The sequence below is a fragment of the Xenopus laevis genome, chromosome 9_10S (assembly GCF_017654675.1).
Source record: "Xenopus laevis strain J_2021 chromosome 9_10S, Xenopus_laevis_v10.1, whole genome shotgun sequence".
Lineage (NCBI taxonomy): Eukaryota > Metazoa > Chordata > Amphibia > Anura > Pipidae > Xenopus > Xenopus laevis.
The window spans coordinates 32,123,179-32,137,678 of NC_054388.1; the positions used below are offsets into that span (position 1 = coordinate 32,123,179).

The 14,500-nt window shown below is 37.3% G+C and overlaps 1 protein-coding gene across 1 annotated transcript; it reads left to right on the forward strand.

The window, feature by feature from the left end:
- Nucleotides 1-253: 253 nt before the first annotated feature.
- LOC121399081 (BPI fold-containing family B member 2-like) lies at nucleotides 254-12,790 on the forward strand. The gene is made up of 16 exons (XM_041578910.1): nucleotides 254-353; nucleotides 810-924; nucleotides 2,030-2,138; nucleotides 2,793-2,897; nucleotides 3,643-3,792; nucleotides 3,883-3,943; nucleotides 4,658-4,718; nucleotides 5,488-5,576; nucleotides 6,557-6,745; nucleotides 7,316-7,369; nucleotides 7,671-7,841; nucleotides 9,790-9,857; nucleotides 9,949-10,000; nucleotides 10,651-10,714; nucleotides 11,764-11,840; nucleotides 12,667-12,790. Exons 2-16 carry the CDS (start codon nucleotides 819-821, stop codon nucleotides 12,703-12,705), a joined length of 1,395 nt encoding a protein of 464 aa, XP_041434844.1. The 5' UTR covers nucleotides 254-353; nucleotides 810-818; the 3' UTR covers nucleotides 12,706-12,790.
- Nucleotides 12,791-14,500: the final 1,710 nt, after the last annotated feature.

Below are 14,500 nucleotides of genomic sequence, written 5' to 3' on the forward strand. Positions count from 1 at the left end.
TATCATATTCCTCACAAATTCACAATAAAAGTTGCATATCTGTGAAGCAGTATTGGCAGTGATATATAACTCACCCATAGTCCATGAAAAATGTATGCTCATGACCTACAATTACACACTATACTTGTTATGACAGTTTGAAAAAATACAGTTATTGTAATTTGAAGGCATTCCTATAGGCTTAGTTTTAAAAAGCTACACCCATGAATAATTCTTAAAGCATACGTGGCTTTGTGTATAGATTCAGGTAACAAAACACTGTGGGTACCAAGTATATAAACCTCCTTCCACTCTATACACTGTATAAGCAGAGTCCAGAGGAAAACTGTGGTTGGCTAGAGAAGGACTAAAGGGTAAGAAAATATAAGAAAATATAATATAAAATAATATATTTACCGAAATTTACCGTGATTTTTGGTATAGGTTTTGTGTCACACTACTACATTTATACTACTAAAGCCAAAACAAAAACTTATGTTAAATCTTCATGGGGATTGCCAAGAATAATGGAGGATTTCATTCAGCTGTAGTAATGGAGGAATATGTGTAGGGCTCTGCTAGGAGATACTGTATATTTGCAATACATAATGTATTGCACATGTATCTCCTACCAGAGCCGATTTTGGTTACTAAAGGTGTATTGGGTAGGTTTGCAGCCAGAGGGTTATGAAATATACTACAAAGGTCTTAAGGCTCAATGTGACTTCCAAAAATGGTGGAGGATCAAATGCAGACGAACATCCCTGCTTTACATCCTGCCTTCAAGTTCATATATGTTTGTTCCCTCCATTCCTCTAATGACTGCTTAGACCTTCAAGATGAAGCTGTTTTTGCTGGCCACGATCCTACTCTTGTGTGTCCCTCCAATGAACACAACACCGTGCAAGACTGTTCTGAGAGTGAAGAAAAGAGCCATGGAACATGGTGAGTAGTGCGAGGACAACTTAGCATATTACAGAGTTATATATATATATATATATATATATATATATATATATATATATATATATATATATATATATATACACTCATCCAGGATCTCCAGAAAAAAAGCTTTCTGTGGCTGCTCCACTATTTAAGGCTGAAATGGCAGTGGGCCATTGGAACCACTATTACGAATTGGTTTATCAGGTATTTAAATAATGTAACTTAATGTCAGAGGAAGTTTCCTAAAATGTGGCAATAACTCTCATGAAATTAGGAACACCTTATCTTCATTTTTAGCTATTGGTTGACACCATCATTGCCTGATTATTTGCTTCTCAAGCAACCAATCTCTATGAGTAGTGATGTGCGAATCTGTCCTGTTTTGCTTCAACGTAAAATTAAGAAATGCATGGAAGTCAATGGACGTCAAAATAATTTTGAAGCGCAACAATTTTTATGTTTGCAACATTTTTTACGCGTGCAACAATTTTTACATGCACAAATCTTTTGTCTAAATGCATTAAAGTCAATGGGCGTCAATTTTTTACACAATTTTTACACACGCGACTTTTTGTCTAAATGCATTAAAGTCAATGGGCGTCAAAATCATTTTGACGCACAACAATTTTTATGCGTGCGACAAATTTTACATGCACGACTCTTTTGTCCAAATGCATTAAAGTCAATGGGCGTCAAAAAAGTTTTTAAGTGTGACAATTTTTATGCATGCAATGTTTTTGGTCGCAGCAAATTTTTCCGCTGTGAATTTTTACAAGAAAATTTGCAGGTGGTAAAGTGTGGAAATTCGCTACTAATCCATGCTTGGCTAATAAATTTGCCTATCACTATCTATGAGCATTCCATATGGATTCTGCTCACCTTCCATGCTGAATTTGAATTTGTAAAATGTTGCTGTGAAATTTTGACATGTAATGTGTGTATATTAATAATTAATTTTTTCATAAAGCAGCAATTTGAATTGGAGCAGATTTTGGGCAAGGCAATATAGATAGTGACGTTTAACTAGGGGGGGCTAAAATTACATATTGTAAGTTTTTTTGCTATGACTGGCAAAAACCATTGTGTCCTTTCTATTGTACAGCCTGCCAAACACATAGATCCAATTTTGAAGGGCATATTAGAAAAATGAGCTTCCCTGATCTTGAAGTGATCACTAATTTTCTGCTTGGCAAAGTGCTTTCTTTGACTGGGTAAGAATAAAGCTGGTACTTATCTCTTATAAGTGTAATGCATGCATCTAAATAAGTTAGGTAGGAATAATGTTGGTACTCAAAAATAACTGTTTACATGTATGTAATGGTGGAACTTAGATTTAGAATTTCAGAATCAGGGCACCATCCAGAAGTATTACTGACTCTTTCTAGTGATATATGGGTTTACCCGAAAACCTATGGGGCGCACGGGTTGGACGGATTTGGCTTGAAATTTGGTCGCTCATTACAGGTGAGGGTTGAGTGTGGGTCAGTTTGTAGAGGTGCTCTTGTCCTCTGCTCCCAAAGATTTCCTGTTATGCAATCAGAGGTATTGCCTGAACCTCATTTAGTGCCAGAGGAGGAAGACCTGCACAAATACAGTACTGTCTGAAGAGCTAACTGGGGAGGTAATTGAAAAGGTACCTTGGAGAGACCTAGTAAAGGCAAGATACCCTATATTTCCACCTTCTGTTTAATCTGCAAAACACAGGCTGCAATGACATCCCTGTAACTGACTCTCACATTTGTGTTGGTACTTTGAGTTAATTGAGACCCTTTGTCAGTTATTTAGCTGTAATGCAGCTGTATTGTATTGTTGTATTTCATATGATACTGTATTTGTATGGTTGAAACTTATATTTCTTAACTTAGGATTCAGATCTTTGATGTGAAACTCCCTAATATAAAAGTGAACCTGGTGCCAGGTGTTGGTGTGCAAGTGTCCCTAGAAAGCAGTCTTCATATTAAAGGAAAAATGTAAGTAATGGCAATTTTATACTGCAAAGACAAATTGAGAATAACTTGTGAAATAGAAATAGGTATTCAGGGAAAGACTTTGATTATACTATGGGCTTGGTCAACCATAAGGCCACTGGCAGCAAGTAAGAGCCTCTTAATATTTTCATTAACAGATAATGAAGATAATCACAAATAAATGCTTATTTTCCTCTCCTCGACAAAGCCTCCAGGGCAGTGCTTTTCTTTGGTCTTGGGAGTCCTCTGTGCCTTCTAATAACCTTGTATTTTACTGATGGGGGTATAAGACACCTTAATGCAAACAAATGTATTGTGTGGGTTGAGGGCAAGATCTGACATATAGTAAGTCTTCCATCCTGCTGACTACACCAAATGTAAACTTAAGAAATGAGGACTTTCTCTTAAACTGTTGAAGTTTATTGCTGTGACTACTTCATAACAGATAGACAGCAGCACAACCTCTTCTCCTCTCCCTAACAAAGACTGCTGTCCCTTCATCTGTCACTCCAGAATGGCCACCGTATTTCCTATTTCTGTATGCTTTGTCCACTTTTCAGTACCAACAACTTTCACAGTTCAACTTAGGAAGCACTGCCAACTCTTGGCCAAATTAATTATACATTAACTAAAAATTCACATTTACCTCCTTACAGATGGAGGTCTCAAATATCTATGTTAAAGACTTCAAGATACAGTATGTGTTTTTATTACAGTAGTAATCAGTACTCTGCCTCTCTTCCTCTAGACTTTTTTTTGCCAATGTTGAGGTAAATGTAGGCTCGGGAATTACAGCCGATGTGTCTGTCACAAAGACGTCTGGAGGTTTACCTTTGCTAAAAGTTTCTGCATGCAAGTGTGCTATGGGACGAATACAGATCAATGCTTTCGGAAAAAGGTAACAATCCACTTATTATTCAAGATCTCATACTGTACATGAATATTATTTTTCCCATAGTTAATATGACTTTTTACCTTTCTTACACAGTTTAATACCTCCAATGATTTCTGCAATTCAAGGGCACATCCATGCTATAGTCAGCAAGCAAGTACGTTTGAAATTTATGTTCAAAATAGTTGACCAACAGGTACAACTGTACACCAGAAGTAACCTTATTCACCAAATATTGAAAGGGGAATCCTAAAGGATCCCTAGCCTGTTCTGCCACCTTGCCCTGGATACTGCCTGGTTCCTATGCTCGAGTCTGCTGTCTAATAACCATGAATAACTATGCAAAGGTTTATGGTACAGCTCTGTAGAGACTCTTGGAATGATTCCCATCTGAGGCTGCTTGGACTCATTTTTAATTTTTTGAATTTCTGACAGACCAGATCCCTTATAGCATTAATTCATGTGCAACACAATATAAAAGTATGTACCAGTTTCTAAAAAAAGTCACTAAAACACAAGGGACAGGGACAGTTTTACAAATGCACTGGCAATGTCATTTAGGTTGTCATGATCCATAGTCCACAGCCTGCACAATCATGCACCATATTTAATATGTTGCCATAAAAAGGTGGGAACACAAGCCCAATACAATATAAAAAAAAATCTAAATGTTTGAAGATGAAACTTCCCGCTTCTGCCAGCTCCCATACCTGACCAGAGCAATAAAGGAATGAGAAGGGAATGCTCTGTGGCCGGGCCTAGTGGAGACGATAGGAAGCAATAAGGGTGATTAAAGAAGAACCCAGACAAGGAGGTATTTAAGTGAAGGCCTGTTCAGTAAGATCTGAACCAATGTTTTTCTCCTATCCAGCTCTGTCTCACAGTATCAAATGTATTCGTGGATGCCAATATGAATTTGGGACTAATGTGTGGTAAGTGACAACTGCAATATCGCTACTTTTTCTGAGTGATCCTGCCTAACTGTCAGTTAATGCAGTGAGGATGCAGAATTCTGGGTAAGTCGTAGATGTGTGGGGTACACTGAGATCCACTAGCTTGTTGACTTTTTCAACCCTTCTTTGGTCATAAGACCAGAACCAAGGTTTAATAAATATGACCAAAAAAGGGTTGAAAAAGTCAACAAGCTAGTGATCTGTGATGTATTAATTTATTAATTGCGTATAAGCCAACATTCCCTAGTTCGAAAGGTTTCATTTTCCATCTATTTTCCCCTAAATTTTTATATCAATTAAAAATATATATGTCCTCTGCATGTATGCACTGATACATATAATGGCAGCAGCTCTGTTACATGACTCAATAATGGCCTTCCAGATATGCTTCAATTAAAAAACCCACTATGAGAGTTGCTGTTACTTTATTATCTATGGATGCAGTCTAATATTTGTATAAATACTTTTATCTATAAATACAACAGTTCTACTCTAATTAAAACAATATGACAGCTTGCAGCCATCTGGATAATTATCTTTTAACATAGCATTGTAATATTTATGTAGAGCTTTCAAAATATACAAGAAGTCATACTTTTGCACTGACCAGCAACAATAAGATTGCTCCCTGTCACATCACCCTGGGTCCATATTGGCTTCATAGTTTTTATTATTTAGTTGTTGTCACCTCGCCCTCGCTCACAGTTAACATAATGAGAACTTTTTGCATTGTCTTTTTTTATTAAAGCAAAGCACCTCAGCAAGAACTTTGAACTCCAGTACAAAGTGCCAACCCCTCCAGTGGTGACAAATGAATATGTGCAAATGGATATGTATGTAAGTAAACAGAGCTTCACACTAGGCGACATTCAGTGAGACAAAACTATGTCCCTTTGCTCTTACACCCTGTTATAGCCCTGGTGCGAAACTATTGATTGCTATATACTGTACAGTAACCTTATTATATAATTGTTTAATTATAATTCTCCCCCAAAAACATTGTATCATTTTCCCACAACATGGACAAGTAAGACAGACACTAGTGACATTCTCTCTCTCTACATACAGTATATATATTATTCTATATATAAAACAACTTGACAATTTATAAAATAAAACTGTTGAAGAATTCAGAATTGGGATATATATATTCTACTATATAAAAAAATGATTAACCAGAATCAAAATAGTATAATTTCCAGAAAACAGCTAAAATGATTCAATTTTCAGCATTTTTTCTCCCTTTAGCTTCCCATTACAGACAAAATTCTCTAATAACATATCTCTGACATCTCCTAACATAATAACAATTTGTTTTGATGCTATAAGGCTATGTTTTGGTAAAATGCTGGATCATTGCAGAGGACACAATTCTCACATTATTTTATAGCTCACTGTGTTAATACTATTAGCATACAATTCCCTACCCCCTGTGTTTTTGGCTATTGACCCAACCAACATGATTTGGGATGCCTGGAATAACTAGCAACTTGGAAAAACTGCTGATAGTAAATCCATGATTCCTTTGAATCCACAAGTGCACTGTCTTACAAATATATCGACAAATACATGAACTTCAAGAAGCCAGGGATCTGTTTGTAGTTGGGAAATTTAAAAAAATGTGACCAAATGAAGGCTGATTTTAACATGACAGCAAAAGCTTGTGTGTATTATTATCAACTTAAGCACAATGCCACTGTCCAATCTCACATCTTGGTTTCATCAGTGAAAAACCTTTGTGAATGGCATAAAGTTCTCTTTAAGCGCTTAATGAAAAGGTAAATATACATTTAATACTGTCTGTTTTCTATACACAGGCACAGTACAAGGTGGAGGAGAAGGTCCTGGAGCTTCCAACTGGCGCACAGGATTTTACTCTTCCTCCTCCTTCTCCAGATGCCTCAGACTCTATGGTCACCATGGGCATTTCCAAGGACTTCTTCATTTCTATATTTACAGCTCTTCACACTTCAGGAAAATTCAGCCAAGCTATTCCAACTACTACTGTAAGTGAAAGACTGATACAGTTATGACTAGAAGCTGGTCAGCCATGTTCTTTAGCTTCGTAGTCATCAACATGTTAGTTGCAACTCGATTTGCTGGTCGTTAGGCCTTAAGATAGGTGGCCAAACACAGTCCAGTCAGATAGCATAGGAGCATACTCCTATGCTAATATTTCAAATTGAATAATGTAAAAAGAACAAATAGGTAGTTTCAAGTGGCTCAGACAAGTTGGAGGTCTGATCTTGTTAATCAGTTCAAAGTCCAGAGGATGGCCTGTCTGCATGAAGCATTAATTCACTGTTAATTCATCTGTAAATTATCTGAAATCGTTTTCTTTGGTCAGAATTGGTCCCATTAGTGTGGTAGGAGCCTCAGACAGTTAGGATAAGGTTGCAACATTTCAATTGGCCAGGCCTGAAAGAACAAACATCAGTCCTGGAAATCAGAAATTGGCACAGAGTATTGACTATAATTCCAGACATATTAAACACTACAATGAACAAAGTAAAATAAACACATATAAAAAATCTATTTGAAAATACTGTGTACATATGTATTTTGTTTCCTTACAGAATTCTCTTATTAATGAGCTGAAAACATCCTATCTTGGATCCTACATTCCTGAGGTATGTATGTTACACTGATTCTAGTTGTTGCAATAGCAATTTGTTGTTACCTGTGCGCTTCCTTGTTACAGTAAACTTTATTATTACATTTGTCAAAACTTAGTTTGTGCCCTACACATATGTTTAGAGTTGTTTATTTTATAAAGCTTTGTAATGGTTTTTTAGACTGCGCCCAGTAACACAAAGAGCTTTCTCCTATACCAGCATATTCAGATTTCATCATAGTTAATGAAACAATAAACATTGTTATGTAAGTTATGTAACCTTAAATCTAATATATTATTCCATTCTATTTATGCAGATCAATCGGAAATACCATGAGTCTTTAGCTGTGGGGATAAAGATTTCTCTTAGCCAAACACCACTGGTTACATTCCAGTCTAGCCAGCTAATAATTCAACTGACTCCTTCCGTGGAGCTCTATGCTGTGTCACCCAAATCTGGTAATGAACACCTGCTGACTTTTAGTGTGGTGAGTAAATCAAAGTGGCTATCGATGAAATCGTAGGACAGATATTCTGTGATTTGGCCATACCTAGGTTTGGCCAATTACCATTCATAAACAAGAGGATGTGAGCCGAATAGAAAAGGATCTGTAGTTTCTCTAACCTTCTTTTCTGCTGCTGACTGCATTTAAAAAATAGAAAGTTCATATTCATGCTTCTTCTCCCTCTATTTAGGCAGGACATTTGACACTGCATTGAACTCTGTGTAGTCCTTTATATATTTATATCTACAGCTTCACAGAAGCATTTGGGATGCTCAGTGGGTACTACAGGTATAGGATCCATTAACCGGATACCCAGCGCCATTTCTGACGCCTGAGGCGGCTCCTGCAATGCCGCCCCCCTCGCTGACTTACCTGTCGGGAGGGAAGGCAAGAACACTATTGCGGAGCGGGTGCAGGAGCGGCTTTTTGCCGCCCCTGGAATCCTCTCTGGCGATGCAGACTGAGGCGAGCGGCTCAGCTTGCCTCATTGGCGGAGCGCCCCTGCGGATACCCATTATCCAGAAAGCTCCAAATTATGGAAAGGCCATTTCCTATAGACTCAATTTTATCCAAATAATCCATGTTTCTGAAAATGATTTAATTTTTCTCTGTAACAATAAAACAGTACCCTGTACGTGATGCAAGCTAAAATAGAATTAATCCTTATTGGAAGCAAAACCATCCCATTGGTTTAATCTAATGGTTACATAATCTTCTAGAAGACCCAAATTACAGAAAGATCCATTATCCAGAAAATCCCAGGTCCTCAGTATTCTGGACAACAGGTCCCATAAATTTATTATACTTTGGAGTTTATTGAGTGGGTTTACTTCCCCATGAAATACAATATATGACTTATTTATAGGCAAGGTGTATTTTCAGTTTATTTTTCTGTATACAATATATATCATGAGAAGATGCCATTTTCCATTAGAAAAAAAAGCATCAACAATAGGCTGAAACAGTTATCCAATGGATTTATAAAATGTTTGAAACCTGTAGAATGTCTGCTTGGCTTTACAATGACTGTATGAGGGGAGTCAATATAATAGGTACATACAACTTAAAGGACAAGGAAAGTGTATACATAAATCCTGCTTCAGATATAGTCATACCTTTTGTGTATTCAGCCTTGCCTTCCAATCGTCTCTGTGTATAGCCTTTGGTTACATCTGCAGGCTGCTTACAGAAATAACCGCACAGTACTGTGTAAAAAAATCCCATGATGCATCCGATCTCAAGACAGACAAAGGCAGAGGATTCTGCGCAATGCAATCGTTCAAAGGCAGCGCATGCACAGTAAAGCTCATATGTGAGCGAGCTAACAGAGCTTGAGGACGTGAAAACTGTGCTTTACAGTGTCGCGCGCGCACGTGATGCGCGTAATGGATTTGGCGCATGCGCATTAGAACAACCGGCGCCATCTTGATTAAAGAAAATGTCGGCGCTGAATATGATTTGCTTCACTTACAGACAAGGATGCGGAACAGGAGAACGGAACGTATTTGGCACAAAAAAACTTAGCGATCAGGTACATCATAGGGCGGACTTTACAATCATAGGGGATAAAAAAAAATACTTTCCTTGTCCTTTAAGACCAAGGAGTCGGCTCAAGAAATACAAGGGTCAAGGTATTTGGAATTAGCCTAGTAAAGAGGCATCAGTGGACAGTATCTGTATGATATTGGCATGTACTTATGTTGACCATTTAGAAGACAACATGTGATGTATGGGAAAGTACCAGATGAGTCTAAGATAAAGCCTGTGGAGCATTAATATGGAATATGGAGCAAATCCAACTCCATGGGGAAACTTGGGGATGGTAAAATATGTTGAACATCTCTTCAGTACTGGGAAAAATGGGCATATGTATGGCAATGGGCTAATATTGGATAGACACTTGTTCATTTTTTTTTTTTGTTATTTACAGGGCGTTACTTTGGCTGCCAAGCTGGACATGAACGTGGATAAACTGAAGATCTCAGTTTCCATACAAAAGTATGACATATAGTCTGTCCCTAAATATTTACTTAAAATAATGTTTTTTTCAAAATGGAAAAGTAGTACAACATGTTTTTTTTCCCCACAGGGAGCTGAGCCTTTCCCTGGCATCTTCCTCTATTGGACGGTGTGGCTGTAGTGTGAGTACAAACCTTGTGCTAAAGAAATCTATGTGTGCTTCTCTGCTTATGACAGAAGTCATTCATATTTATAATAGCATAGACAGTACCCTTACAAGCACACCAGTGCCCAGACTTATCAAGTCACCTGATCAGAATCACATCATTTCATATATGATTTTTCATAGATGCCCCATAAAAAGTCTTAATAACATTTTCTGTAATATTCAACAAAATGTATCACCTAATTGGGTGCAGAGAACGCCATCATTTTTATGAATTGACATGACCCACCCCTCCAATGACATTATCAACGGTGAGGGGTAAAAGCATTCATTCCAAAGGGGCAGACTTTGCTTTAGGCAAGAGATTTTATGTCTGGCCAATACCCAGCCTTACTTATCGGTGTAGTGCATCACTAATGTGTACATTTATGGGAGTTGCCATAGTTCCTAACTCAGCCAGGCATTTCACTTAGTTAGTATTAGAGCATGGCTCCTAGCAGATATACTGTAAGTATGTATGCTGTTCTTCTGCAGTCTACAGAGAATGCCTCCCCCCAAGAAATCAGTTTAGAAACCACTAGTGTGAATGCAGATATTCGGAGAGATTATTATCTGTTTACTAGAAATCCACTTAAAACCATTTTATTCATCCTATGTATCTTGCAGTCATCCTCAGTCTCTGGTTACATGCAGACAGTGTTTGAGAAGGCCTACTTGATTCATATCAATGGTAAGCGATTGTGTTTCTGAAAGTTTTCACAAAAAATACATTATTCCCTATATAAAAAATTGTAGTGGGGAATTATCCCCTAAAACTTTAATACAGGTATAGGATCTGTTATCTGTAAACCCATTATCCAGAAAGTGCAGAAAGGCCGTCTCCTATAGACTCTATTTTATCCAAATAATCCAAATATTTATAAATAATTTCCTATAGTAATACAACAGTACTTTGTACTTGATCCAAAAATATACTTCATCCTTATTGGAGCAGAACAAGACTGTTGGGTTTATTTAATGTTTAAATGATTTTCTAGTAGACTAAGGGGCCCATTTACTTAGCTTGAGTGAAGGAATAGAATAAAAAAAACGTTGAATTTCGAAAAAAATTTTGGCTACTTCGACCATCGAATTGGCTACTTCAACCTTCAACCGACTACGACTTCGAATTGAACGATTGGAACTAAAAATTGTTTGACTATTCACCATTCGATAGTTGAAGTACTGTCTCTTTAAAAAGTACTTCGACCCCCTACTTCGCCACCTAAAACCTACCGAACTCAATGTTAGCCTATGGGGAAGGTCCTCATAGGCTTTGGAACAATTTTTAGGTCGAAGAAAAATCGTTCGATCGATGGATTAAAATCCTTCGATTCGAATGATTCAAAGGATTTAATCGTTTGATCAAACGATTTTTCGTTCGATCAAACTATTTGCGGTAAATCCTTCAACTTCGATATTCGAAATCGAAGGATTTCCATTTGGCAGTCGAAATATCGAGGGTTAATTAACCCTCGATATTCGATAATAAGTAAATTTGCCCCTTAAAGTATGAAGATCCAAATTATGGAAAGATTCATTATCTAAAAACTCCAGGTCCCAAGCATTCTGGATAACAGATCCCATACTTGTAAAATAATGTTATAATTATCATATATAAAGTATTGGTGAAAGTAGCAGTCCCTATTATGAAATCTTTGGGAATACCTTGTTTTTATTTTTAAATCTTACTTTTTTTTGATTTCCCTTTCACATCTGATCTATCATTTTATATTACAGAGGTGCTTAGCGTAGGGGTGTCACTGCCGACATTGCCAAACATGAATCTCGTTAAACCTGTTTTTGAGGTTAAGAAGGTAGGTCTTTCTGCAAAATATAACTATATAAATAATAAAAATAAATGTATAAATGTTAATTGCTGCAAACATACTCATGTTAGTTTGTAGCTAAAACTTCCTAATATGGCAAGAAGTGAAGGTTAGAATTGGTTAAGTACTCTGGCTTATAATGATCTGTATTGCAAAGGATAAATGTAAAGACAAATTCACTATTTAGCCTTCAGTACTGTGATGGTATATATAGTGAATAAAGTACCCCCTCTTGTAAAATATAAGGATATTAAAAGATACCGAGGAGTTTCATGACCATATAAAAACACGAGGCCGAAGGCCGAGTGTTTTTATACAGGTCATGAAACTCAGAGTTAACTTCTAATATCCTCATATTTTGCAACAGGGGGTACTTTATTTATTATAATACACAAGTTTCAGTGAGTCATGTGACAGAAATGACATCAGAACTCACCGTTTATAACTATATATATACCCTAAAGACTTTTGGGGAATATATATATTCTAAAGACTTTTGGGAAAGATTGAAGAGTATTTGGTGTAGCGAAACACATAACAGCATTAGGCTCTTATGCTAACACTCCACATATGTCTATGGGAAGGAACAGCACTAGGCTTTTTGGTATACACAACTACTATGAAGAGCACAGGCTCAGAATATATCTATGAGATGCAATTTCTAGCATATCAAGCCTATCCGACCTTTTGGCATGGATATAATGTTCAAGTTTGCATTCATTGCTAATATATGGTTTAGCACAAGATTATTGGAAAACCTACCCCATTAACACCTTGCCTCTACCCATTAATGTCTTTAATTTTCTACTCACAGGATTATGCTGTCATGTCATGTGATGTGCAATATACTTAGAGATCTAAAGATGGAAGAGAATCAACAACATTTTGAGTAGCCAGATTATATGAAGAAAACGAGTCTAATAAAACAATACACCATACATTGGTTGTACTTGTTTTGATGGTAGTGATATAAGAATTTTCTGTCACATGCATAGAGTTCTTTCACCCACCCAAACACACACACACACACACACACACACACACACATCCAAACACACACACACATTTTTACAAAGGTGACTGGAGCTTACTTTTTAATGTAGTGTAAATTAAAACTACATTAATCCATTTCCATCTCAACTATGTTGTTCTGCACCTCACACCTTGGGGGGAGGCCAGTAAATGTCTTTTTTTGGGACCTTCACGTTCCTTTGTCCTGCTCACTGATCAGGGAGCCATCCTATATAATAAAGTTGAAGTGTCTCTGCATCCAGTCCCTGTGTCCGTGGGATTGCGCTACTGCTCATGTGCCCCACGGACCGTCTCTGGCGAATGTTTGACTACATATGTTCTAGCGCCCGTTAATTTAACAGGCTTAATGTCTAGTATGATATAATAAGTATAAGCCCAGAATTTTACTGTCAACGTTTCACTCCGCCATCGTCATCTTTTTCCTGGATCCACTCCATGTGCACATGCACAGTAGAGTGAAAAGTTGAACTTAGAAGAAAAAAGCAAGTTTTTGGCTGCACATACTATAAAAACACGCACCACCACATCATTAGCAGGGCTAGAAGCAGAGAGGTTGGAGAGTGGCCAGGGGAGTCATCCTCAACGACGAATCTCTATTACCCAGAGCTGGTGCAGTCTTCTTCAAACCACAGCACTAGCCTCAGTCTCAGTTAAGTGACTATAAACAAAGGGGGACCCTAACATTATAATTGCATCTCCTTTAATAATTCCAGTAATCAGTCCTTCTCAATAGTGATTGGTGAATTTATTCGCCAGGTGTGGATTCACAGAGAATTTCTGCTTTTCGTCACCTGCAAATTTTTTCAAGAAACGGCTGCAAAAACTGTCATGAAAAATTTGTTGCTATGAAAAAAAACGTGTGTGTAAAAATTGACGTTGCAGTAAAATAATTTTGATGGCCATTGACTTTAATGCATTTGGACAAATAAAAATGTACTTTAATAATGTCCAAATAAAATACAACAATGGCCATATATACAGTAAAAGGAAGATTTAGTCTTCATTGTAGGACAGTTTACCTGGTATGCCTAGGAGTTGCCATTCTGAGTGCCACTGGCAACAAGAATCTTTTGCAGCACCAATTAAATAAAGTGAATAAAGTAATTTTTCATGACAAGGGCAGTGTCTATTGACCAGTACACCCTCTGAACCAAACCACCCAAGAAAAGACTGCAGCTTGGTTTATTTAATTCTATTCTACACATAATCATATATAAAGTCAACATCATTAGATTACAATAAACCATATGCTAAATATTAAAGGCCACATAAATGACCAGTAGCTACTTAAAGCTGCATGTGGTTGAAAACTGTGGAGAAAGTGAAAGGTCCAACCTGCTTTCACTCATAGGTCAGATTCTACCTCCACCAGTCTTGTCCCTTTCTGTCACTTTAGACTTAGGCTTTACCCCACGAGACAACAACATTGGCCCCTCCCCATCACTGAAACCCCACCTCAGGGGTGCCCCTTACTACTGCTGTGACTCCTGTCACCTAGCCACCCAACAAACTTAGGTTTTACACCCCAACAGTGGTCTCCATCTTATTTTATAAAGTACCTTTCCATACTTCTATCCATGATCCATTCCTCATATTCTCAAAGCCAGTATCTTTGG

Bases quoted from the DNA above. Each gene is read 5' to 3' on its own strand.
- LOC121399081 (XM_041578910.1), top strand. From the start codon at position 819: ATGAAGCTGTTTTTGCTGGCCACGATCCTACTCTTGTGTGTCCCTCCA. The intron at 2,139-2,792 runs GTAAGAATAAAG...TTCTTAACTTAG, and splicing joins AAAGTGCTTTCTTTGACTGG to GATTCAGATCTTTGATGTGA. The intron at 11,841-12,666 runs GTAGGTCTTTCT...TTCTACTCACAG, and splicing joins CTGTTTTTGAGGTTAAGAAG to GATTATGCTGTCATGTCATG.